Genomic DNA, 24,569 nt, shown 5'->3' on the forward strand with positions numbered 1-24,569 from the left:
CCCATCCTGTGCTTTCCGCACGCTGTAGCGGCCGTATAGGTCCCGTCCTCTGGTGCTCAGCGCCTACTGTACGGCAGCACCAGCCGGTCTGCGGATACGAGGTGGTGTACATACATAGGTATAAATGGGAGCGCACTGAATCTACGCGTAGACGCAGTGGAAAGGAATTTGCTACCAGCGTACTCCCTCTTTCCCAAAATACATGTTCGTTTGAAAAAAATTTAGACACATTATTATTAGCGGAAAATGACAATATTACCATAATTTATTATAGCAGTTGTAATTAAAAATTAAATTATTTATTTAGTTCCCTAGATTCTCAATAAATACAAATGCATCATAACTAGAAAAGTAATATCTATTTAAACATTTGATTAGCTACACATTATTTTTCTTTAATTTTGAAAACTTTCAATGCCCATATTTATACGATTCTTTCATGGTATTTGATATTGCTTTGACTAGATGGACTTACTACAATCTAAAAGAACACTCTCCGCAAAATAAATTTTGAAAGCTAAATGAAAATTTATTTTGAGATGGAAGGAGCATAAATCATGTTGCATGCATCTTAGAGTATCTCCAGTAGATTACTCATCCCTCTCCCAAATACTAAAAAAATAATGTTTGGTGATAAAGGTGCTCTAGCAGATTATCAATCCAATCCCCATTACTATAAGTTTTTGTTAATCACCAAAATGTACCTCCCTCTCCCCTAAATGTAGGGGGTTTTCCTCTACATTATTCTTGATGATTGCATTTTAGTAGTCAACTATTACCTAAAACACAAAAGTAATTATTGGTAATGAAGAGAGAATATGTTTTAGATATGGGATATGAGTAATCTGTTAGAGATGCTTGCAGCTCGTTGATTATCCCGTCTAATCAAATACGCGGGTTACTAATAACCGCTTGAAAATTGAGCCATTCCCACCACCTTGCTACTAATAACTGTCTAGGTGTAATCCCCTCAAGGACCCTGTGGATGATTTGAAATCTTAACAAACTAATGAAGTTTTCTCGGGCTCCAAGAAAAGGCCCATTCACCCCCAAGATGAGCGTGCATCACATGCAAATGTGAAATAGCCACAAGCAGGAGCTTTTTGTGTGTGCGAGAGAGACCTAGGATTCGAGCCTGTTTTCTTTGCATATTGAAGAAAAAGCAAATGGTATACAAATATTTCATTTTTGTTCTTTTTTAGATATAATGGCGTCTAGTTTTTTTTTTAAGTCAAAATGGCGTTTACCTATTCTGGACTTCGGACCAGTATACAAAGTGTTTTTCTCCTATGCTCCTAGCCCATGCAACCTCACGGCCCAATGTGTAAAAGTAGAGCACGAAAGGAGAGTGGGCCTGATTGCTTGGAGACTGCTTGCGTCGGCCGCCGCCGGCGAACGCCGATGAGAGGACGAGAGAAAAGAGTGGAGAGAGAGAGAGACCGCGCGCGTGACGACGAGCGAGATGAGATGAGAGCACCGGCGGCGGCGGCCACCACCCACCAGTCCACCACCACCACCCAGGGTCCATGGCGTAACCAAACGCAGCACCTCCACCAAAGAGGAGAAAAAAAACAAGAGGATCCAAACCGTTCGAACTCTCCCACCGTCCAGTCCAGCCACCGCCCGCCACCCGCCTCCCATGCCGTCAGCTTCCCTCCGCCTCGCCGTCATCGGCGCGGGCGCGGCGGGGCTAGCCGCCGCCCGCGAGCTCCGCCGCGAGGGCCACGCGCCCGTCGTCTTCGAGCGCGCCGCCGCCGTGGGGGGCACCTGGCTCTACGCGCCCCCCGCCACGCCCTCCGACCCGCTCGGCGCCGCCGCGACGCACTCCAGCCTCTACGCCTCGCTCCGCACCAACCTGCCCCGCGAGACCATGGGCTTCCTCGACTTCCCCTTCGCCGCGGAGGCGCCCGGCTCCGCCGACGACCGCAGGTTCCCCGGGCACGAGGAGGTGCTCCGGTACCTGGAGGCGTTCGCGCGGCGGTTCGATCTGCTCCGGCTCGTCCGGTTCGAGACGGAGGTGCTCAGGGTGCGGAGGGAGGACCGCGGGGGATGGGCGGTGACGTCTAGGAAGCTTGGGGACAAGGGAAGCGGCGATGAGGAGGTGTACGACGCCGTCGTGGTTTGCAACGGGCACTACACGGAGCCGCGCATCGCCGTCATTCCAGGTTAATTTCGGCGCTTCACAACTTGCAATCTTGAACTATTAAGATACCAGGTTCTGGAATAAACTGCATAAGCATAACCTACAATCCTCACGGCGTCGTGCATGTAATTGTAATGTCTGGATCATCCATGAGGGTGCTAGAAATCTGTAACAAATTGTAACAGCCATTGCAAATTTCCAGATGGTTATTGCCTTCAGTAATCAATTTTTACACTATCAAACTTTGGCAGGTGTAGACGCTTGGCCAGGGAAGCAGATGCATAGCCACAATTACCGTGTGCCCGAGCCATTCCTTGATCAAGTGCGTGCTTTCGTCTTGTTGATCTATGCTCCCGGCAGGTATTTCCATGGTTAACAAAGACTATCTGTTGCAATGACAGGTAGTGATCATAATCGGGGCTTCAGCAAGCGCAGTTGACATTTCAAGAGACGTTGCAAACACTGCAAAAGAGGTCCATATTGCCGATAGGTCAGCACCAGTTCGCACCTGTGAGAAGCAGCCTGGCTACAATAATCTGTGGCTTCATTCCATGGTAAACAGCCTTTTCTCCTGGTGAGTCGAGCAAGATGCGGTAGCTTTTATCTATTGAGGAGCTGCCACTTTAGTATTGTTAAAACTAATGCTCAAACTGCAGATCGACCGTGCAGAGGAGGATGGTAGTGTGGTGTTCCAGGATGGCAGCTCAATCAAAGCCGATGTCATCATGCACTGCACTGGGTATAGAGACTTGCAGTGTCCCTGCAATATCGTTTCTTATCTTACAAAAGCAAGTCATCTTGTGCTACTTTGCCTGAAGCTGATCATGTGTTTCCTCTATTTCAATGTTTGCTAGCTACTTGTATGACTTTCCATTCGTTGGAGATGACAGCACTATCACTGTAGATGACAACCGCATCGATCCACTATACAAGCATGTTTTCCCACCGGAAGTGGCTCCTCAACTGTCCTTCATTGGATTGCCATGGAAGGTCAGTTTTGCTGCGAACTTCTGCTTGTCAGTTCAGAACTTCAGATGCACTTGTAAGTTGCAACTTGCCTAGTGATCCTAAGATATAAAACCTTCGACCTCTGTTCCATCCAGGTTATTCCTTTTCCACTGTTTGAACTCCAAAGTAAGTGGGTTGCTAGAGTTCTATCGGGGCGGATCGTGCTTCCGTCCAAAGAAGACATGATGGAAGATGTGAAAGCTTTCTACTCGAAACTAGAAGCACGTGGATGGCCTAAGAGATACACTCATAACTTTGCAAACTACCAGGTATCCTAGAGACGTCTGTCAATAATAAAATCTGGTGGTGATGGAAGGATTGATGAGCAGTTCTCCTGCATAGGAAAAAAAAACTTTGTGACATGGCTTCTGTACTGTGTCAAATTGATATTCATATGTTGATACATTTGAAATTTCCTTGATATCTTTGCTTTGTATGCAGTTTGAGTATGATGATTGGCTTGCTGAGCAATGCAGCCATCCACCAATTGAAGAATGGAGGAAGCAGATGTACACTTTTAATGGGATTAACAAGGCAGTTCGTCCTGAGAGTTATCGCGATGAGTGGGACGATGACCATCTAGTGGCCGAAGCAAATGAAGATTTCAAGAAATACTTGTAGAATCCTTTTCGTTATTATCATCCCCTATTCAATAAATGTGCCTGAGACTGATCTGCACTACAATAAGGATGATTGTGTAAATAGTTACCTGGTGTGGCTTGGCCATACATCTGGGATTAGCATTCCATTGATCATTCGATGAATATATGAGACTGCCTTAAGAATTACAGAGCAAACAATTTTGCAAGTGAAGTGTGGAGCGGGCATATGCGGGGAGTGAGATTGTGGAGCGGGCATATGCGGGGAGTGAGATTGTGGAGCGGGCATATGCGGGGAGTGAGATTTCGCTGGTGATATTACTGTTTTCATTAACTAAGAAGAGCAAAAAAAAAAAAAGATGCACCAGCCGGGAATCGAACCCGGGTCTGTACCGTGGCAGGGTACTATTCTACCACTAGACCACTGGTGCTTCTGCGAAATTAACTTTATTAAAGCAATTAAGTTCGATGACAGAACGACATTCATCCAGCACAAAGGCAATATGCCAGCTTCTGTGAAAATTGCTTTATTTAATCATAAATCAAAACTGCAATTAAAAAGACGAACTTCACCCTACGAAGAACTTGGGCACTACATCAAAGTCATTTCACTCTCATCTCTGCTTATTCAGCACAAAAGGCAATCTTTGTGAAGGAAATACTTGTAGAATCATTTTCATTTTCTCATGCTGTATAGGCAATATATTTTTCCTGGTGCCGCATGGTTCCATTTCATTGCCCCTAACTGGGAGAGTAAGGTATGAATTGTTAGTTGTTATACAAGGGCGGTGGTACACTCACGAACATAATCTTGCCTGTTGAAAATGGCACTCATCTATTCAAGACAAAGCTGCAATTACATCGACCACGTCGCCATACTCCAACAGCAAATGTACACACACTCTTCCACCCTCAGAAATTTGAATCATGAATGAATCACTTGCTGCACTTGCACAGCACGGAAATGACCTGGAGCAACCGAAGATGACAAGCATCTGGTACAGTCTGTGTTCTGTTTGTCAATCATTATTAAGGTGACAACACAGATTAGTACAGATGGGCTTACCAATAAGGGCCGTGTTTGGTTCTTTCCGCGAAAATTTTTACACAAAAAGACGAATGCATGCATGGAGTACTAAACGAAGTTTATTTGCGAAACCTTTTTAGAAATGGGTGTAACTTTTCGAGACGAATCTAATGACAGTAATTAATACATGATTTGCTACAGTGATGCTATAGTAATCATCCTCTAATCACGCGGTCAAAGGCCTCTTTAGATTCGTCTCGCGATTTACACGGGGGGTTGTGGAGGTGGTTTTGTAATTAGACTTCGTTTACTACTCTAAATTAGTGGTCAAAGGGCCAAAAAGATTCCGCGAAATTTTTTACACCCTCAACCAAACACGGCCAAGAAATGTAAGTGTTTTTTCCAACACAGATTCATCTTTAAGGTGGTCATTAAAATCTAACAATGGCTGTAAAATCTGTAGTGGCTAAAAGGAAAGGGCGCCCAGAACTGTGCAGTCCACTTAGCTCATTGGATGGGAGAGAGGAAGAAAGAAAGTGCAAGGGCCAACGAAAGAATCTCCCTTAGCAGTAAGAAAGATTTTTTTTGTTGGCCCTGGCACTTCCTTTCTCCCTTAGCTATCAGCTTCTCACCCTGGTAATTCTTTGGCTGGTATGATCTCCTCACTCTCTTCCTGTCAACATCTCCAGGACTGTCATTCCCTTCAGGGCTCCCATTGGCAGCACTCCTATAACCGCAAACAATTCCAAAAATATATGGCAATACAAATTACAATTCTGTAGGAAAAAACAGCAAGAAAGCAGATCAAGGAATCAAACTAACCTTTCAGTAGACGGGTCCTCCAAAACTACAGTGAACTCATTGTTTACTTATGGAAGAGCACCAACTGTAAACAGGTTCTTTTCTCCATCATATACAAAGTCCTTGTTAGAAAGCTCAGAGTGATATGTCTGCTGCAGTTTATCAATCACCTTTCTGCCTAGCACTTTCCCATCAACGGGTAGATCATCCTCATACTTCAACTTCACCTATTCATATCGAACATGACAATCAGATCAATCCCAAAACATCATCAGCTTTAATCGGCACCGCATTTGGTGGCACCAGAGGGGAGTGTGGCAACTCATCATCCTCACCATCATGAGAACCCATTTTAAGATTAAACAAGCAGCAACCTGTGCAAGGAAATAAGATCAGTGAATCCATGTTAGGGAAGGTAACAAGCACTTGATAGAATCTGGTACCAATGCAACAGCAGCATACAATCACAAAGTTGAATCTGTCCATCACTTAGCAACAATCCCTATCATCTTCAACACTATAAGCTCCACATTTTTGTTAACTTCTTTATCAGGTAAAATTCAGATAAAATGCAGAGCCTATGTAATGAATTGAAAGATCCGAATAGCTATGACTTTGTCCAAATTCTGAACTCATCTCCCACTTCATCAGCACTAGCCATATTTCTCAATTCTTGTGCTTGTTTCCCAACACATTGCTTCGTTTACTCGTTGCACATGACCTCCTGGAGTAGCAAGGACACATTTGGGACACGAAATAAATCTCTACTGGAATCTCTCTTGTCCAATCCATCATCTTCTCGATGCTCCAACAGCAAGGACACATTTGGGACACGAAATAAATCTCTATTGGAATCTCTCTTGTACAATCGCACAGCTGATGTTCCCGGTTACCCTGAATCCCTGATCCTACATCTCGATGCTGTCGTCCTCCATCGCGTAAATCCTATCGGGCAGCCCCTCCTGCGCGCGCGTCCGCCTCCGAATCCTCCGCAGGACACCATCCACGGCGAGGTCGACAGCGTCCTTCACGACCCCCTTCAATTCGTCCGTGCTGCCATGCCGCCGGTACACCACCCTCGGCGCCATCTCCAGCACGCGCTTCCGCATCCTCCGCACCTCGCCCTCCGGCACGGCCTCGAGCGTCTCAGCGATGCTGACGCCGCCGAACACCACGGTCTCCTTGGGTATGTGCACCGAGAACTCGTCGTACTGCGCGGGGGGCAGGTGCCACCCGTACTGGCTCCGCGCCGCGAGGTCCTCGAAGAACACGGGCACGCAGCCGGCGAGGATGGCGTCGAACGTGGAACGCCGCGTCGGCGTGTCCCCCGGCGGTTCCAGGCAGAACTTGGCCTTGAGCATGGCGCGCATGTACCGGCCGGGGTCGTGCGAGCATTTGCCGCCGGAGCAGTCGACGACGGCGCACGCGTCGGTGCGGTTAGCGCACTCGGCGAGGATGGAGCCCCGGATGTTGGGCCGGGATGGGCGCGAGACGCCGCCCGCGAAGAGCATCAGCGTGCCGCGGCCGGACCGGCGCGCGCGGGCGAGCCAGGCGCGTAGGTGCGGGAGCGACGCCGGGTGGAACGACGTGAGGTGCGGGATGGCGTGCTCCTGCCACGGCCATATGCGGGACTCCAGCGTCAGGAACGTGAAGTTGGCCAGCTCCGGCAGCCGCAGCAGCGACGTCGTGCCCCACATCCTCGGCTCCGCGTCCGGCGGCTGCGCGTAGTCCCACGCGGATCCCGACACCACCAGGAAATGGTCGTGGCCCCGTCGGCGCGCCAGGATCCACGGCTGGTCCCGCGCGAGGAACTCGGCCAGCTCCACGCCGTGCTGGGCCGAGGCGTCGAGGAGCTCCGGGTCGAGCACGTACGGCAGAGCATCGAGCGCCGCGTAGTAGGGCACGAACACGGCGTCGGCGTGGGCCGGGTCGTCGGCGATGCAGCCCCGCTCCAGGACGCGGCGGTGGAAGAAGGGCTCCAGGAGCCGCGCGTCGGTGCGGTACCAGGAGCGGCTGCGCGGGTGCGTGCGCGGACCGAGGCCGTGGTTGGCGAGCGACTCGCAGGGCGGGGCCGAGGTGGCCGCCGCGGACGCGTCGGAGAGCGGGAAGGCGTCGGCGCCGCAGTGGCGGAGGAGGTCGGCGTTGAAGCGAGGGGGCACGCGGCGGATGTGGATCCGTCGGCCCGCGCAGGGGTCCGGCCCGTCGGTGCCGGCGCGGGCGGCGGCGGCGACGTTGAGGAGGAAGAGGAGGAACAGCGAGAGGGGATTGGCCATTTTGGGGAGTGGCCGACCGAGGGAGAGAGTCGAGGAGGTGGTCGTGTAACCGAAACAACGGGGTTTGTGGATGTGGATGGGGGTGGTGCCGATTTCACCGTGCTTGTAAAAAGCCGTTATTTAGGGAGTTGCTACCTGTCATGACGTTGTATTAAGGGCTCGTTTGGCACCGCTCCGCCCCGAGATGGCACATTTTTTTCGATTAAAAGTACAATTTAGATATTCACAACGCACGTACACTCATCCTTTATAAACACACGTACGCAAATCCTATCTATATGAGCTTTTTCGAAGAGTGAGCCAGCAAATTTTCGAAATTGACGATGTCACCCCAGGCGCCTCGTTGTCGACGAGAACATCACCTATCACTGGAAGCACAACGCCATTAAATTTTGAAAAATTCGATTCCATGAGAAGTCGAACTCATAATTTCATACGTACTGAGGATCTTGTAACCAACATATATGACTTTTATTACCTTTGAGCTTTGGTCAAACGGTATAGATGTAGGCACAATTTCTTCTGTCTACTGCAGTATGGTTGTCTTGACGATTGACGTTGGTTGGTTCAGATTGAAGTAACCAACGTAACATTAAGGGCTAGTTTGGGAAGGGGGGGGGGGGGGGGGGGGGGGGTTAATCCCCGGGGCATCGCTCCCCTAGGGGGGACCCCCCTGCGCCCATCGGACCCCGGGGGTGCGCTCTCCCCGCGGGGGTGCCCTCCCGGGCAGCATTTGGCGTCCCCATCGCGCTCCGCCCGGCGTCCGTCGCCGCCGCCCGCCGCCTCTTGCCCTCTTCAACACCGGGGGCGCGCGGTTCCGCCGCGACGACGACGACTACTACGAGGAGGAGTCCAGCGGCGACGAGGACGTCTTCTGCGACCGCCGCCGCTGCCGCCGCGTGCGCGACTTCTCCGGCCCCTAGTTCTTCTCCGCAGGTACGCGCCGCGCCGCCCGTGAAGGTGTGGGCGGACCAGGACGGCCTGGTGATCGCGGGGGAGGACACCGGCGACGACGACGAGGAGGGCCCGGCGCGGTACGGCGGCTGCATCGCGCTGTCCTGGGACGCGTTCAAGATGGACCAGATCAAGGCGGAGATGAAGGACGGGGTGCTCAAGGTCAACCTGCCCAAGATCAAGGTTGAGGACCGCAAGGACGTGTTCCAGGTCAAGGTCGAGTAGGGGAGGGCGATGGAATCCGATCGGACGATCGGTCCAGGTCTCGTAGTTCAGTTGTAGCAGTGCTCAAGAACCAGTAGTAGCCGTGTTCGCCTTTCAGTTCGTCCTGTTTTGGTTCATGATGGTGATGACGACGACTCCTGATGATCTTGCTATGAACTTCTCATGAGTAATGGCGTAATGACATCTAATCTGTATTCATGTGCTTGTGTTCTTGTGAATCCTTGCATTGCCCATCGTTTGAGAATGTCCTTGTGAAATCTGAACTTGATATTGGTTCAGACATGCAGCAGTTGCAGCTTGGAGTGAAATGCCAGTTGGTCTGATGCCGCCCTATTTACATTTCTCTGTTCATCCTGTTGAGCTTCTTGAATGGTTGCTTGGTTAATTCTAAACGTGTTGACTGTGATGACTGATCATCTTGAAGAGAAATGACAAGTCTAAGCTTTGCTCCTTGTTGGACTGATCATATGGTTGTAAACTTGTTGGACTACAGTTTATTTCACTTTTCTCCAAATACATAGTTCTTTCTTAATACAATAGCACTTTACTACAAACGGAACATAAAGACCACATTCGAAGTTCCTTTGGCAACTAAGCTAGAACTATCATTTTTCTAAGAAGTGGAGAAGCTCTGAAAAACTGTTGACTGTAAAAACTGTAGTCCAATCCCACACTGAAAAACTGGGCTACTGCATCTCTGCTCGGGCAATTGACAGAAGATTATATGACATATTATTGTATCTTCAGTGAGTTTCCTAGTTACATTCAACTACAAATACTTGCACAGGAATTGCAGCCGGAAAAAAGAATGTACGGGTAGTTGCTCTTGCAGTGTACTACACAAAGACGATCAGCTCCATGGCTTAGATGCTGACGAGAATCATCGCTGTCTGGAGACCCTGGTTGACACAGGCAGTCGGGAAGAGGATTCTCATAAAACGCCTCTTCTGACCGAAACCTGTCTTTGCCCTTTGTTCCCGAGACTGGACCTTTTCGTTTCCGTGGAGAGCCTTGTCTGAAGAGCCAAACAAGATCAAAGATAAAACAACAAGCACAGGTAATTGTCTTTTAGTACTCATATTATGTTCATCAATCGTTTATTTTGATACCTTTTCTGATGCATGTCTAGTATCCTTTCGGATAGCTTCTTGCCTTCCTTCAGTAAACCACTGTTAACTTTGTCAAACAATCGAACTAATGCTTTCCTGAACCAGAGAAAGAAAATAATGTGATTTTGAAGGGAACGGTAAGACAATTTCACCGAAATTGATAAATTAACTGATTGATACTATTGTATCAATCACTTTGTTGTAGTGGTCGATGCCAGCCTGATTGACTTGGCCGGTACCATCTGAAGCAACAAGAATAATTCAAGGCCAAAATGAGTATAACAATAGTAACTGACGGCAAGTGAACATGTTCAGATGGAAGAAGCTGAAATATATCAATGGACCATTGCTATATCTATGGAGCATTGCTATTCTGGTTTGAAGCCACATACTTGGCAAAATCCTCGACCAGGCAATCGAAAACCGGTAAGCATCCATTCTCATGTTTGCCATGAGCTGTACATCCTCCTGAAAAACAGAAGTCCAAAACCATCATAAAAATAATTGGCACATGACATATATTGCATATATGCCACTCTTGAAGAGAACTGCTAACCTTAAAAAGGTGGTACTGATCAACGGCAACATTGGCGTTGCTAAAGTCGGAAATCTTGCCTACAAATTGAAGAAAAGAAAAACGCTGAAACTTCTGCATTCAGGTTCTGAAACTTCTGCATTGACCACTAGAAAAAAGTTGCAGATACTATTGGATATTAAATGTCAATGTGCATCTGGATTCAGATAATTATTACACTGAATATTACGTTTTTCCAATTACAAGTGAACTGTCTTTTATGCATCTGAAAACACACAATTTAGAACAAGTTTACGCCAAATCTATATGCCTAGTTCTGATGGAAAAAGTAATCTGATAAAGAAATTGCAAAGAGTAATCTGATGCAACTAGCAAGCACACAAAATTCAGTAAAACCTGGCTTCAATCTTGGGGTCTGACAAAACAAAATCCAGCCGTTTCAGCAAGCTACGAACTTCATGTCGACGGACAACGGACTACGTATCGGTAGCATGTGGCTATTTGATTTTGTTTTGGATGGATTTTGATTCTACACAACGGAACAAGGGGGAAATAGTAATGGAGTTGTTCTCATGCCTTCTCTGGATCTGTCCCTGAACAGCAAGCAACTATGCGAACAACACTGAACATCTTTGGCGTCGCGCAAAGATGTAGCGGCAAGGTGCAGGGCAAAGGCTGGAGCTTACCGGGGTTGAGTTCGGCGACGCAGAGGTCCTGGAGGTAGTCCGGGTCGCCGGCGAGCGCGGACGGCGCAGCGGCTCGACGGGGAGACGGACGAGCGGTGCTGGACGGGGAGGCAGACGATGGTGGCTGGACGGGGAGGCAGACGGAGGAGATCCGGGGAGGCGACGGAGGGCGGCGCAGCCGGGACGGAAGGCGGCGGGTGGGCTTCCAAAGGCCGGGGAAACATGAGCCGGGTCAGATTTCCGCGTGGGGCGCCTGCCCGGGGAAAAGGCCGGGAAAAAGCCGGGAAGGTGGGCTTCCAAGAGGCGCTTTTTTCTTTTTAATATTAAAAAAAATCAAAATTTCAAAAATATATATCTATTTTGAAATATTTCAAAACTACCCCCGGTCGCCCTATTGGGGGCGACAAGCCCTAAGTGTAATTTTTTTTCTTCAAATTTGCAACGAGGTCCCTAGCCAAAAAAAATACAAGGGTCCCCCAAACGGGCGACAGGGGCCTGTCGCCCACCCCAGGGGCGACAGGGTCCTCCCTCCCTATATAAGCCCTGGCCGCCATTCTCTTGTCATTTGAGCCTAAAAATTCATAAAAAAAGAGAGGGGTGAGGAGAAGAAAAGCTGTGAAGCTCTGCCGAATTCCGCACTTGTGATCTACCGGTAACTTCCGTATGAATCCGTTGATATTGTATAACAATTTAATTTAATTAGCGGATTAGCCGAATTAGATTTGGTTCTTTAGAACACTCGTTTAGTATTACAATTTGAGTACTATTACAGACTTGTTTTTAAATTAATTATGCATTAGAATAGAATTATGACAGTACCTTATTGATAGTGCAGTATAAGACAATAGAATTATGACAGTACCTATATTTTCACGCATCGATTTGATATACGATATGTGCATTATTTAAATCATTGTTCGTCATTTGGCGCACCACACTATAGCGCCAATGTCTTCGTCAGGATCAACCTACATTCCGTGGAGCAAGTGTGAAGCCACCGTACCTGAAGGAATTATGTGCCAATGTGCTTCTGCGGTTCGTTATGCAAATTCATGCAATCTGAGATTTTAGTAGATGACTACGGCATGAGGTTCTTTATGTGTGAGAACTACGAATATGATTCACCTAAGCGATACGGCAAAGACCGGGCCAAGGTAGCAGGACAACATACGCTATTTTTCTTTGTGACCTAACATTAAGTTATGATTCTAACTTTTATTGGACAAAGTCTCCTCCGTCTCTTTGTGATTTTATGCAGTGGTTCGACACCGTGCAGTCGCAGCAGGCAAAGGACTTTGTGGAACAACAAGCAAGATGGGCTGCAGAACATTGGCGCCGAATGAAGCACGAGGAACAGCAAGAGGAGAAGCGCAAGAAAGAGCAAGAAGAGATCCACAAGAGGATGGAGGAGGTGGATCGTAAGGCGGCGGCCGAACGTGAAGCTGACAGGGAGAGAAAGCGAGAGAGGGCACGCCGTGCGAAGGAAGCCGGCCCCGAAGCAATTAGGAAGGGCAAATATCCTCGGTGCACTCAGTAGAGTAGTACCATGTAATCCCGGCATTTTACATTCCATAAGGCATGGTAGGTTTAGATGCAACAAGAAATTACCTTTGTCGCGTGCACATGCCACTGCAATTAGTTGTTTATGTTTTCAGTTGAGAGATTGACTCTGTGTGTTGTAACTTTTACCATTAATTTGCAGTTGTAGCTGGGAATCTATGAAATCTTTGAACTTGTACTTAATATTTTCGGAGCTTTTCATGTTACTAGAATACTAAAAAGCACACATTTAATTAATATAACGATAAGAAATAAGAACTAAGAAATGCATTACATAATGTGAACCATCAAGTTTACATCATAATACAACGATAATGAAACACACATCACACATGCAGTGGCATGGCAGAATCCGTTGCAAACTACGGTAAACAGATTCTGTACTAACCTAACATGCCTTAGGTAATTTAAAAAAAAACATAACAAACACAACGATTTAGCATGTCACTAGCACTAGGGTAGTCCTAGTAGCCGTACTCCCACGTAACAAACTGCGTTGAGCCTTCTCCGCAGTATCCACCCATTGCAGGTGGTGCAGGCGGTGGTGTCGGAGGCGCAGGGCCCTTTTTCTTGTGACAAGGGCAGTTGCAGTAAGGAATAGTGCATGATTCATCATGTGAACCGACAGCATTGCTGGTATCATCATCTTCGTCGTCTTTGTTACCCTCGCTCACTTCCTCATAATGGTTCACCTTGCATTCTAGATCAAAGATCTTTATCTGAAGGTACTCGATGAACTCCTAAACAGAATCAATTGGTGCAGGATTGACCCACCTAGTGAAACCACAGTTTTCTGGAGCATCGGAAGACTGCAAAACAAATTTCATGTAAGGTGTCTCATTGAAGATAAAGAAATAAAACAACCGAGTATTACCCATGCGTGTGGACATTTAAAGAAACGCCGACCGCCATCCATCCCGTCGGTGCACATCTGCACTAAGCAGTCCTCACCATGTCTGCATTTTGGCCACGGTTCTCTACGGTTATCGTATTGTCGAAAAGGAGTTTCATTGGTAAATTCGCTCTTGTGCTATGACGGAAACTCAAACACTGGTTCCGGAAAAGAATCAGGTCCAAGAGGCCCCTCCTATATTATGGGGTCTCCTTTTCTTCCCCCTTTTCCTTTTCTTAAACCGTAGTAATTCTTCCCGCTAGACCCACCTCCAGACATTGGGTATACAATGAGCTTTGGTGTTTGAGTGCTGCTAGGAGTTCACAAACTTCGGAGTATTTATAGGCGCACAAAGGTCTGATACCCGGAGTGTGGAGTGTAAATGCACATAAAAAGCCTACATGACAACACAGTGAAGAGGCTAGCTGACCTAACACTGAAAAAGCTAGATTCGATTCTTGAAATGACTATTCGATGCTTATAGGGGAGCAAGCCCCGGTCGCCGAGGGGGGGGGGGGGGGGGGCGACAGGCCCCTCTGTCGCGCCTGTAGGCGGGGCCCATCGGTCGCCCGAGGGGGGAGGGGCGACATGCCCCCCTTGCATTTTTTTTTGCCAGGGACCTCGTTGCAAATTTGAAGAAAAAAATTACACTTAGGGCTTGTCGCCCCCATAGGGCGACCGGGGATAATTTTGAAATATTTCAAAACGGACATATATTTTTGAAATTTTGATTTTTTTTAATATAAAAAAGGAAAAAGCGCTTCCAAGAGCTGGTGGAATATTAGCCCAGGGAAGGGAACCCCCGGAGGGGATTTCACTTGCTAATGGATTCCCTGGGAGGCGCTTCCCCGGGTCTCCCCCACCACCCGTTGCTGTTTGGAGGAAGGAGGTGGCGAGGGGCAAACCCACCAACGGGGCCTGGGAGAAGCTATATGTTTGCGCAGGGTCACAAGCTAACAATCCATGAAGTTGTTAAGTTATGAAACGAACGTAGGGCCACTTCTTGAATCTAACAGATCACTATGTCTAGCCAAACAAGCTTTGTACTTAATCTATTAAATTTTGCATCGAAATACATGATAAGTTGATCCATCACTGCATTTGTATACAGGAGATAGGCAGAACAAACCTAGCATTTTATCATAAGTTTAGAATCATATATATGAATTTAGGGAGATCATACCGTACAAATCCTGCATATACAATCATGTTCATGAGTTGTAAGGAAACTACACAAGGCATCTGATCTCTAGAATCTGAAGCTGACGATATTGCTGAAAAAGGGCAAGAAGCTAGGAGCGAGACAATTCTGATGCAATCCCCTTCAATCGCTGTATTTTTTGCTCACTCCTCCATCTATCACTCTTCTGGTTCAGCCGCCTGGGGACTCAACAGCTGCAGTGAGGACAGGCCAAGAAGCATAGGTGGTGGCAACCCAGCAATCGCTGCAGAGAACGACATCCCGGTTTCACCACGGCTGTCGTCAGTCGTCACCATCGGCTCCTTGCCGGTCTCCTCCTGCACCGCCACCGTTATTGCTACCTGCTTGTCCACCAACAGGGTTATTTGTTCACGCTGACTCAGGATGACGCCCATAATGAACATGAACTGCGTAAGTGAGCGAGTTGATGGCGCTTGGTGTGTTACCTGAAAGTAAGGAACACGAGGCACTGTGCCCGGAGCTGCTTCAGCTGCTGCTCCGCCGCCAAGAATACAATGAGAGGTAGGGAGGAGTAATCTACCTTACTGCCAATTTTTTATTTAATGAAATAGAAGCAGTCTGGCCAAAAGCAAAACTAACACCGATTGAATTGTAGCTAGAAAATTCAAGTACTAGGCTTACCTTTTTTCACATGAAACAATGAAGTACTAGGTAAAGAAAAAAATATGCCAGCAATGGAAAGCCAGAAAACACCCCAAATAGAAAATATTAGCCCAAACCACAAGTTGAATATATTCTAATAACACTATCTAAAATGGACCAATTAATCCCCCAAGAACAAAACTAGACATATATGCTGAACTTCAACCGGACAAACAATGCAAGATTTACACACAAGAGTATTCATAACCGGATTGTACATCAAACTGATGAAACTTCCACTGAAAATAGAATATTTGTATCTGTCACTTCCACTAATGCATTGGTAATTCTGTAGCATTTCAGTGTTACGATTTTTCAAGAAACCACTTGATGAAACATGTTGTGTTACCAAAATTGATAACAGAAAACAAAAGGAGCAACAAGTACTAGCAGGATAATTGCTGCAGCAGAGATAGCCAAGAAATAAGTAGTAACCTACCCAGGGATCGGCTATGGATGGAGAAGCACAAAATTTTCTTCAGGTAGGAAAAGTTACTGGGAACAAGAGCGGGACAAAAGTAGCTGTTGAATTTGTAGCCATGTTTCACAGCCGTTTTGACATCTATAGTTCAATGAATATGCAACCTCCTTGTAAATTTATCTTACCAAGGAACAATCACCTCACTGCAATAGGTTCCTAAACAAACATCTGATTGAACAAATCAGCAGCAGCAGGAAGCACTCCAATGAGCCAAGAAAAATGGGTACATTTTAAGTAGCACAAGGCAGCAGTAGGAAGCACTACAATGAGCCAAGAACGCCAAAACAGCCTTGGCTAGCTAATTCTAGGCAGACAGCCAAGAATAACCCCCATATTTCCGATCAACGACCTAAGATCCCCACAAATCGCAGAAGCATGACAAGATAACCAACCAAACCTATCAGATCTACACGAAAATGCCACCTTCCAGCCATCTACGAACAGGGAAAACACGGATCTAAGATGATTTCTTCAACGCCTCGACTAGTTGCTAGCCACGAACCAAGCAGAACTACCAAGCCACGTCGTTCTAGAGGAGGAGATGGGGCAAGACAGTGGGGAAGAGGACCGCCGTACCGTGCGCCGAGGCGAAGGTCGCAGCGGAGTTGACGACAGAGGAGAAGCTGCGGACCGGCTCACCTCCGAGGGGCGCGGGACATAGGGAGACGAAGGGGCGGCGCCGACGGGGAGGCGCAAGGTTGGTGCCGCAGCACTTGGACGAGGAGCAGAGCGGGGAGGCTGGGTGCGGCGCGGTGGAGAGCCGGAGACACAACGCTCGCCTCGCGTCACTCGCGAGAGGACGGGGAAGACGTGCCCGGACCCAAGAGGTGGGGACGAGCCTCCCCGGGGAAAATGCGAGGGTCGGGTCGTCCAGCCCCCTGGCCTGGGCTTCCAAACAGCGGGAAAGTTTAGTCCGGCCAAATTTCCACGTGGGCCTCCTGCCCGGGGAAAAGGCCGGGATCCCGGTGGGAATTGAGGCTCCCAAACTAGCCCTAAGAAGAATATGGAGACCCATTGGGGGAGGTCGAGATTTTTTTTATTCACCTACGAAAACGTTAATCCCTAATCATTTATAACTCTACAAAATAATTTTGTTTGGGAGACGGACTGGTCTTCAAATTTAATAACACGAGGAGAGGGGATTGGAGTGATAATGACCATGGCAAGCTGTCGTGTTAGAAATTGTTTTTTTAGAAAGTGTCAGGTCTTCATGTTAGAAATATAGTCAATTTTCGATATATTTAATTTTCAATATTATTATCAATTTCATAATATAAATGAGTGGTTTTGTGAGGATAAAATATATGTTAGTGTTCATGTTATTCTCACTAATAAACATGAACAAAATACTAAATCAGAGTTGGTTTAGAATGTACCTGAGGCGGAACTAGTGCAACAAATGAAAAGCAGTCTTCTCAATAAAAAGCAAGAGAGTGCAACAAATGTCAGCGAGAAAAATGCAAAAAGAATTCACAACGACTGATGTGATGCTTCATAGATATTCTCGTCTTGTTTAGTACACATGCTCTAACCATGAATTAAATAGACTCATTAGATTCGTCTGTTTACAAACGAGTTCTGTAATTAGTTTTATAATTAGTCTATGTTTAATATTTCAAATATGCAAAAATTTCATTTTACAATTTTACACAGACAACGTGAGGTCTCTTTGCTCCCGTTTTCCCCTTTCTACAGTAAACCGAGAGAGGCGACAGGCGGGGGGCGACGTTTTCGACGTCGATCCGCTCGATCCTCTTCCCTCCGGTGGCCCTCCGGCGCCGGTTGGGAGTGGATCGGGCGGATCGATGGCCGACGGTATATAGCGACTAGTATTAGGGTGTGTACTAGTAGGCTAGGGTTCCGGTGATGCCGTCGGCGGCGGCGTCATGCCGGCTTCCTTTCCCCGGTGGTAGAGATGGCGATGACTGCGGGTTCCTGGTCATTTCCGGCGCTACTTTCGAGTGGATTTTGCTTCTCCTGGCCTTCTACGGCGTCGGCGGCGGCGACGACGTCGACTCGGCGGAGGATTCATGGAGCAGGTCTGTGCTATGTTCTCTGGGAATAGAGCTCTTGTGCTCCCCTTGGGGTGGCTTCTTTATCCGGGTCGGCGGGTTCGTCGACGGCGGATTCACCTTCCGATTGGGTCGCTCTGTTCTTCCACGGCCTTATTCGGTTTGCCTGGAGCCCCTGGTGCTCTTCTTGAAAGCTGTTGCGTTGCGTTCGGCAAAGCAGTCAAGTTGGCGAGGAGGGTCTGGTCTGCTATCGCGAATTTCTTGCGGCTTTCCTATGTGTGGTGCCAGCTTCTTCATCTGGCCAAGCGGTGCCGATGGTGGTGGTTGCCGGTGTGAAGCAACGCTTCTTCAGATGATGCACAGGAACGCAGGATTGAGGAAGAAGATGAAGGACCTCTGTGTAATTCTAGAACTATGTACGGGCCCTTTCGTAAAAAGGGAAGCACTTGTACCTGATATTTGCCTCTTTTAATACGATGTTCTTCCTTTTTCGCAAAAAAAAAAAAAATACAGACAACTAAACAAGGCCTCTAGACAGTGGTGTCACATTAGTACAAGAACTAACATTACATATGCGTTCCTTATAATTGTTTTCTTTTACACGACACTCGGGACATTTCATTTCTTGGTTTAAGGCACGTCCTGCGCGAATCCTCGGCGAGATAGAGATGTGACATTCAGAGACCAAATCAAAAACCAAAAACAATTTGCTATTAGAAGCCAAGGCGCCTACAGTCAAGAGACACATATCAGGCAAACTATATGCAAGCTGAAGCTGTTGAGACGAGACATACATCTGCACAGATTCAGGCAACTTCACATGAAGGCTGCCAAAATCGAAGACAGAAAACAGATTAAGCTACAAAACATCATTTAGCCAAAAGTCAACCAACACTCGGAGCAAATGTCAGGCATTGGAATTTGGATACATAAGCATGGTCCGCTTTAAGAACACTAGTAACACTGAGATTTGACGACAGCTCTAAAAAAAGTGGTAGACACCACAACTTCAGAATCCAGACAGGCGGCGAGCAATCTAGAAAAGAGATGTTCCCTTCCCCTTCTTGTCTCCACCAATCTCAAAGTGCTTGCACCTCTGCGACAGAGAAATCAGAAGAGAGTGAGCAAATACATAACAGTATGTTTTGCCCAAGAGAAATGAGACAGTACCTTGATCGGGTGCTGGGAGTAGTGCTTGCAGCTCTGGCACTGCAGCTTCAGCACAATCTTCTTGGTGGTCTTGGCCTGAGTATAGAAAACAATTTTTCATGTTATGAATAGTTTATGGAAACTGAATAGCATTAAACATCTGGATTTTTAAAATTGTCTTCACATAGACAATGGAAGTATTGAACAATCATATATCAACTAAGTTGCAGTACCTTCTTGTGGAAGACGGGCTTGGTCTGACCACCATATCCTGACTGCTTGCGGTCATAACGACGCTTTCCCTGGGCAGAAAGGCTATCCTTACCCTTCTTGTACTGAGTCACCTTGTGGAGAGTGTGCTTCCTGCACTCCTTGTTCTTGCAGTAGGTCTTCTTGGTCTTAGGAACATTCACCTATATAAGATTTGAAACAAAAACAAACAGGTCAAATCATCATGTGAGGTTTGATGGATACATGGCAACAGAAATCATAGAATCTAAACCAATTCCAAACATTCCATGCTAAAGTCAATAGAGCTCTGTGAACATGGTCAACGGCAGGTAAACGATATAAAAACTCAAATTGTAACATCAATTGGGTCATCAAAAGTTATGCTTATGGTTGTCATCATGCAATACTGATCAGGTCTCAAAGATTTCATGCCATCATAGGACCCAGCATATCAAACATCAAGCAGTGAAAACAAGAAGTTAAAAGTAAACCAATGTGCTGAAATAATGCAATTATGATAAAGTTAAACAAGAAAACAGTAGGCAGCATATTGAATTATTGATATTGAAGATCCATTTCAGCACAAACTGGTAAAGAGTACAAAGACCTTTTGTCCCAATCTGAATAAACTAGAATTTTTGCAGAAAAAACTCTGAATAAACTAGAAGGGAGACCTGAATACACTAGGAGGGATTATTTAAAAACACTTCAAGTAGCACATATGTGATCTGAGACATCCAAAAGCTATGAATAATGATAAAATATCTGAGATGGAACATAGCCCATCATGCAATATGGAAATGCGAAACAACTAGGCAAACGGATAAAATTCTAAGCACTTGCTGAAAACTATGCAAAGAACCTACGCTACCACTTCAAGTCACAGATAAGCAGCATTTGCACATGAGAGATCTATAAACAAATTCTCAGTGGACATATAACAAGAATCCTTACCCAAACAAGAACCTAAGACCAAAGAAAAAAATAACCACAATATATCTAATATTAATAGAAATTTGTCGTAAGGAGTCACAGGATCTAACAACCTGTGTAACGCCACCAATCTGACGACCTCAAGCACGTAACCTATCAAACGACAACGGCGACAGTTCACAAGAAAGAAAAGGCATCTAGGTCTTACTGCCTGTTCGGCTTATCTAGCCTTGGCTTATTACGGTTTATTTCCTCTCACACAATACTATTCAATCTACCAGCCGAGCACTATTCATTCTACCAGCCGAACATGCTCTTAGTATCCACATATATCTAGAATCAGACTAAGTAACAGACCCAATCAGACATCCACCTGCAGAAAGCGAAGCGAAACCACTCGTGCACTCCCTAATCTACAGGATGATTCTAGCCATCGACTTGAGAGCGATTACAGCACGGGTTTCCGCCTAATCGAATCGGGCAAATCAACACGGGTCGGCGCAGGAACAAACGAGAAGGACGGGGTATTTCTCCAGCCTCGCGCGAGTGAGAGAGAGAGAGGGCGGAGAGGCGGCATACCATTTTGGCGGCTGCGGAAGGGAGGGCTCGGGCTCCTGCGGTGGTGCTCCCTATCCGGGCGTGAAGCTGCGGCGAGTGGCGGCGGCGTGGGGAAGGTCCGCTTTTGTGGTGAGGCGCCCTCTGCGGCTAGGGTTTACTCCGTCCTGGGTGGCTCTCGGGCAGTGTTGGGCTGCCTTCACTGGACTGGGCTTCGTCGACCGTGCGAAGCCTGCCGGGTGGTGGCCCAGATGCAGATGCAAATATCTTTTGACAGTTTTTTACACCAAAATTTGTTAATAAATTTCAAGCCATCTGGGTTTTTCTGGCTTTGTGATATGCAGCATATTGTATTTTTTATCATACTTTATTTTTTAAAATTAATTTTAGAAAATAAATTTCTAGAATTATAAGTTGTATTTGTGCTACCCTATTCTTGGTTTAGTGCTCTGGTTTTGTAGTTAATAATTAGATCATTTTGTCTTGTATCACATGCCCCTTCTGTCCTGAAATGTAATGCATTCTTCCAACATTCTTCCAGTCAAATTTGAAAAACTTTGACTCTTCAAGAATGTTGGAATGTCTTATATTTCAGGACAGAGGGAGTATATGGTATGGAGTGATTGGTCTGTACTAGTTTTATAGTGTCAAACTATATGTAAAGAATAGTAAATGTGGACTATATATTATTATTATTAACTGGTAAAAGTGAATACATATTTCAATAATTTGCCTTGAGATTTGTTGCGAAAATCTATAGACATCCACCATAAATTCACGTAAATAAATAATCTAGTAGAAAAGAAGGCCCATGTACTCTCTTTACACACCTATATACACAGCCTCCCATATTCCAAGCTGAAAAGAATTGACTAAAACTATTGCCAAAAGAATAGAAATGCAGCCACCGTGGATCGAACTCGTCATGTAAAGAGCTAACCAAACATATATTCCCACTTGGCTAAGTATGAATGCCTATTAATTCAGGGATTGTTAGTTTAAATATCTCAGTAATTTGGCTTGAGATTTGTTCCACCATAAATTCTCGTGAAGAAATAATCTAGTGGCAAGGACGTCCTGCGTACTCCTTTTAAGGAAGTCTCATCTACTATGTTTTGCACACCTACACAGGCTCCATATCCCAAGCTGAAAAAATTAATATTCAACTAAAAATAGACAAAAAAAAATTGAAAATGCAGCAGCACTGAATCGAACTTGCCATGCTATAATCCAGCCAAATATAATATTTTCAATTGTTTTCGATCTTTATAGTATATAAATATAAATAGATAGATAGATAGATTTCGGGAGCGGGAGCACGAGTCACCTCCCTTTCGCCTCTCTCAACTATAGCGGTCGGAGAGGTTTGGAGAGGGTGTGTTAATGAGTTGAAATCTTACCAAAGTAATAACCAAGAAGTTTTTTCGAGGTCCAAGAAAAGGCCCATTCACCCAAGATGTTATCTATTGAGGAGCTGCCACTTTAGTATTGTTAAAACTAAATGCTCGAACAGCAGATCGTTCGTGCAGAGGAGGATGGTAGGGGCGGATCCACATGGGGGGCTAGGGGATTAAGCCCCCCTACCTCCCTAATACCCATGGATACCCCCTAAGCCTCTCCTTTATTATTTGGATGAAACAATGAAGAGGAAGAGGGGAGGAAGAGGGGGAGGAAGAAGAAGAGAAGATGAGAAAGAAGAAGAAAGTGGACATGATCCCCCTCTACATTTTTTGGTTAGATTCGCCACTGGTAGTGTGGTGTTCCAGGATGGCAGCTCAATCAAAGCCGATGTCATCATGCACTGAACTGGGTATAAAGAATTGCAGTGTCCCTGCAATATCGTTTCTTATCTTACAAAAGCAAGTCACCTTGTGCTACTTTACCTGAAGCTGATCAGGCTGCCCGCAGCGGCATACGGGAGGGCTCCCTCCAGTAGCTTTTACCGGGTGGAAGAGCTGCAGCGGCACCCGGTAAAGCTCCCTCTACCGTTGTGTGCGAGCGCTGCTCTCGCCAAATCTAGCGGGGTACTGGGCGCCCGCTAGCTGCAGACGTGGCGCGGGCCCGCGCTGTAGCCTGCCATGGCCGCCACCGGCCTTGCACGCTGCGCCCCCTCCTCCGACCACCCTCGGCCTGAACCAAGCCCTCAAACCGCATCCCCTCGACCCCCTGGTGCTCACCGGCCCAACCGTCGCCGCCCAGCTCGCCGGAACGCCGCCGGACCTCGGAGCCGAGCAGAGCCGCCGTGGTTCATCGATTCCGACCTCCTCGGGCTTCCCTCCCTCGATTCCTCCCGCAAGAAGCTGCGTCGGCCCCTCCTCCACCTTGGCGGCCGGTCACCCGAGCGATTCCCGGTCGGAATCGGCTCCTCCACCGCCGGCCGCCATTACTGATCTGCTCGAAGCTGTGCCCCGCATGTCGATCCCCTCCTTCCGGTCTTCCTCCGCCCGATTGGAGCCGTCAGTGAGCTTCCTTGCATTGTCCTCTTCCTCGCCGGCCACTTCCCTTTCCCCTTCCGGCGCCGGCGCGGCCGGAACGTCGCTACATCCGCCGCGCCGGCCCTATGCGTCGTCGAGGGCCGTCGCGCTGCCCCTGCGCGGCCCAACGTTGCCCCGCTGCCACGCCCCGCCGCTGCGCCACCTTTCCCCGGCGCCGCGCCGCCGGCCCTGTTGTCGGCGGGAGCCGCGCACCACCGCACGCCATGTTCCTCCGCCCAACGTTGTCCCACCGCCGCGCCGCCCTGCTCCTTCGCCGCTGGCTGCCCCTACTCGGCTCGTGACCCGGATGCGGCGGAGCTCGAGCAGCACAGCTCGCCACCAGTGGCGGAGCCAAGGGGGGGCCAGCAGTGGCCGTGGCCCCCCTCAACGGCGCAGCAAAACATTTTTTACCTCTGTTTGAAGGTGTCAATGACCTAATACAGTTGTTGTTGACCCAATACAAGTTACAGAGCATGGTTAAGCTACTAATTAACCCTAGAAAAACTAGAATTTTGCATCACCTTACATATACAATAGACAAGATAATGCATGTTGTAGTTACAGTAAACATAGACCGAAGCGATCAATCTTTTTGTTCACTTGCATGTGCCTCACCAGGGTTATAGGCCGCCCTTAATATCCCCAAATCCCTAATTCTACTGCACGATGGTTTCATGTATCGATGCACACGATAGACGACAAACCACCCACGGCTTCACTTTGCTACGACCATCTGGCCTCCAAGCATGCTCGGCCGCTCTGGATGCTGAACACCTTGGCTGGATGCCGCCTCCAACTCTAGTCCTCCATAGGTCCTAATCATGTAGGCTGCGGCGAGCTAGTGACTCGTGATATTGCTAATCTATAGCTTGTGTACGCTAAATCATTCAGTTTTTTCTTGTTATTTTTTTTGTCTTGGTTTATGTTATTTGGTAGCCAATACTTGTACTAATACGAGTTATGAGTGGTGAATAATTTGTCGAGAATATATATTATATTCTTATTTGTTAGCCATCAGATTATATCGATATGTTGGGCCGGCCCCCTCTATGAAAAAT

At 47.2% G+C, this 24,569-nt stretch overlaps 5 protein-coding genes and 2 non-coding genes across 8 annotated transcripts; 2 read left to right on the top strand and 5 right to left on the bottom strand.

Moving 5' to 3' along the window:
* The first annotated feature begins 1,452 nt into the window (after window positions 1-1,452).
* Window positions 1,453-3,951, top strand: LOC120691871 (flavin-containing monooxygenase FMO GS-OX-like 5). 2 transcript variants are annotated; one of them, XM_039975070.1, is made up of 7 exons: window positions 1,453-2,165; window positions 2,395-2,465; window positions 2,545-2,697; window positions 2,800-2,882; window positions 2,998-3,133; window positions 3,247-3,420; window positions 3,593-3,951. In XM_039975070.1, exons 1-7 carry the CDS (start codon window positions 1,640-1,642, stop codon window positions 3,770-3,772), a joined length of 1,323 nt encoding a protein of 440 aa, XP_039831004.1. In that variant the 5' UTR covers window positions 1,453-1,639; the 3' UTR covers window positions 3,773-3,951. The 2 variants fall into 2 exon arrangements, with proteins under 2 accessions (XP_039831004.1, XP_039831005.1); XM_039975071.1 differs by having other exon boundaries at window positions 1,496-2,165; window positions 3,034-3,133.
* A 159-nt stretch (window positions 3,952-4,110) lies between these two features.
* TRNAG-GCC lies at window positions 4,111-4,181 on the bottom strand. Its single transcript has one exon. It is a non-coding gene; the product is annotated as a tRNA-Gly (tRNA).
* Window positions 4,182-5,984: 1,803 nt separating this feature from the next.
* Window positions 5,985-7,927, bottom strand: LOC120691870 (probable xyloglucan galactosyltransferase GT19). Its single transcript, XM_039975069.1, has one exon. The coding sequence runs from the start codon at window positions 7,849-7,851 to the stop codon at window positions 6,487-6,489; it is 1,365 nt and encodes a 454-aa protein (XP_039831003.1). The 5' UTR covers window positions 7,852-7,927; the 3' UTR covers window positions 5,985-6,486.
* Window positions 7,928-8,490: 563 nt separating this feature from the next.
* Window positions 8,491-9,316, top strand: LOC120689116 (the record flags this gene model as incomplete). The annotated part of the gene is made up of 1 exon (XM_039971452.1): window positions 8,491-9,316. A coding segment is annotated over one exon (540 nt), but the record flags the coding sequence as incomplete, so codon positions are not given.
* A 5,543-nt stretch (window positions 9,317-14,859) lies between these two features.
* Window positions 14,860-17,172, bottom strand: LOC120689117. Its single transcript, XM_039971453.1, has 3 exons — window positions 16,734-17,172; window positions 15,460-15,506; window positions 14,860-15,354 (listed from the first exon to the last, which is right to left on the bottom strand). Exons 1-3 carry the CDS (start codon window positions 17,170-17,172, stop codon window positions 15,172-15,174), a joined length of 669 nt encoding a protein of 222 aa, XP_039827387.1. The 3' UTR covers window positions 14,860-15,171.
* Window positions 17,173-18,899: 1,727 nt separating this feature from the next.
* LOC120691872 (60S ribosomal protein L44) lies at window positions 18,900-21,227 on the bottom strand. The gene is made up of 4 exons (XM_039975073.1): window positions 21,062-21,227; window positions 19,552-19,731; window positions 19,340-19,414; window positions 18,900-19,265 (listed from the first exon to the last, which is right to left on the bottom strand). Exons 1-4 carry the CDS (start codon window positions 21,062-21,064, stop codon window positions 19,206-19,208), a joined length of 318 nt encoding a protein of 105 aa, XP_039831007.1. The 5' UTR covers window positions 21,065-21,227; the 3' UTR covers window positions 18,900-19,205.
* Window positions 19,917-19,991, bottom strand: LOC120693649. Its single transcript, XR_005683106.1, has one exon. It is a non-coding gene; the product is annotated as a small nucleolar RNA R66 (small nucleolar RNA).
* Window positions 21,228-24,569: the final 3,342 nt, after the last annotated feature.

Source organism: Panicum virgatum, chromosome 9N (assembly GCF_016808335.1).
Source record: "Panicum virgatum strain AP13 chromosome 9N, P.virgatum_v5, whole genome shotgun sequence".
Taxonomy (NCBI): Eukaryota; Viridiplantae; Streptophyta; class Magnoliopsida; order Poales; family Poaceae; genus Panicum; species Panicum virgatum.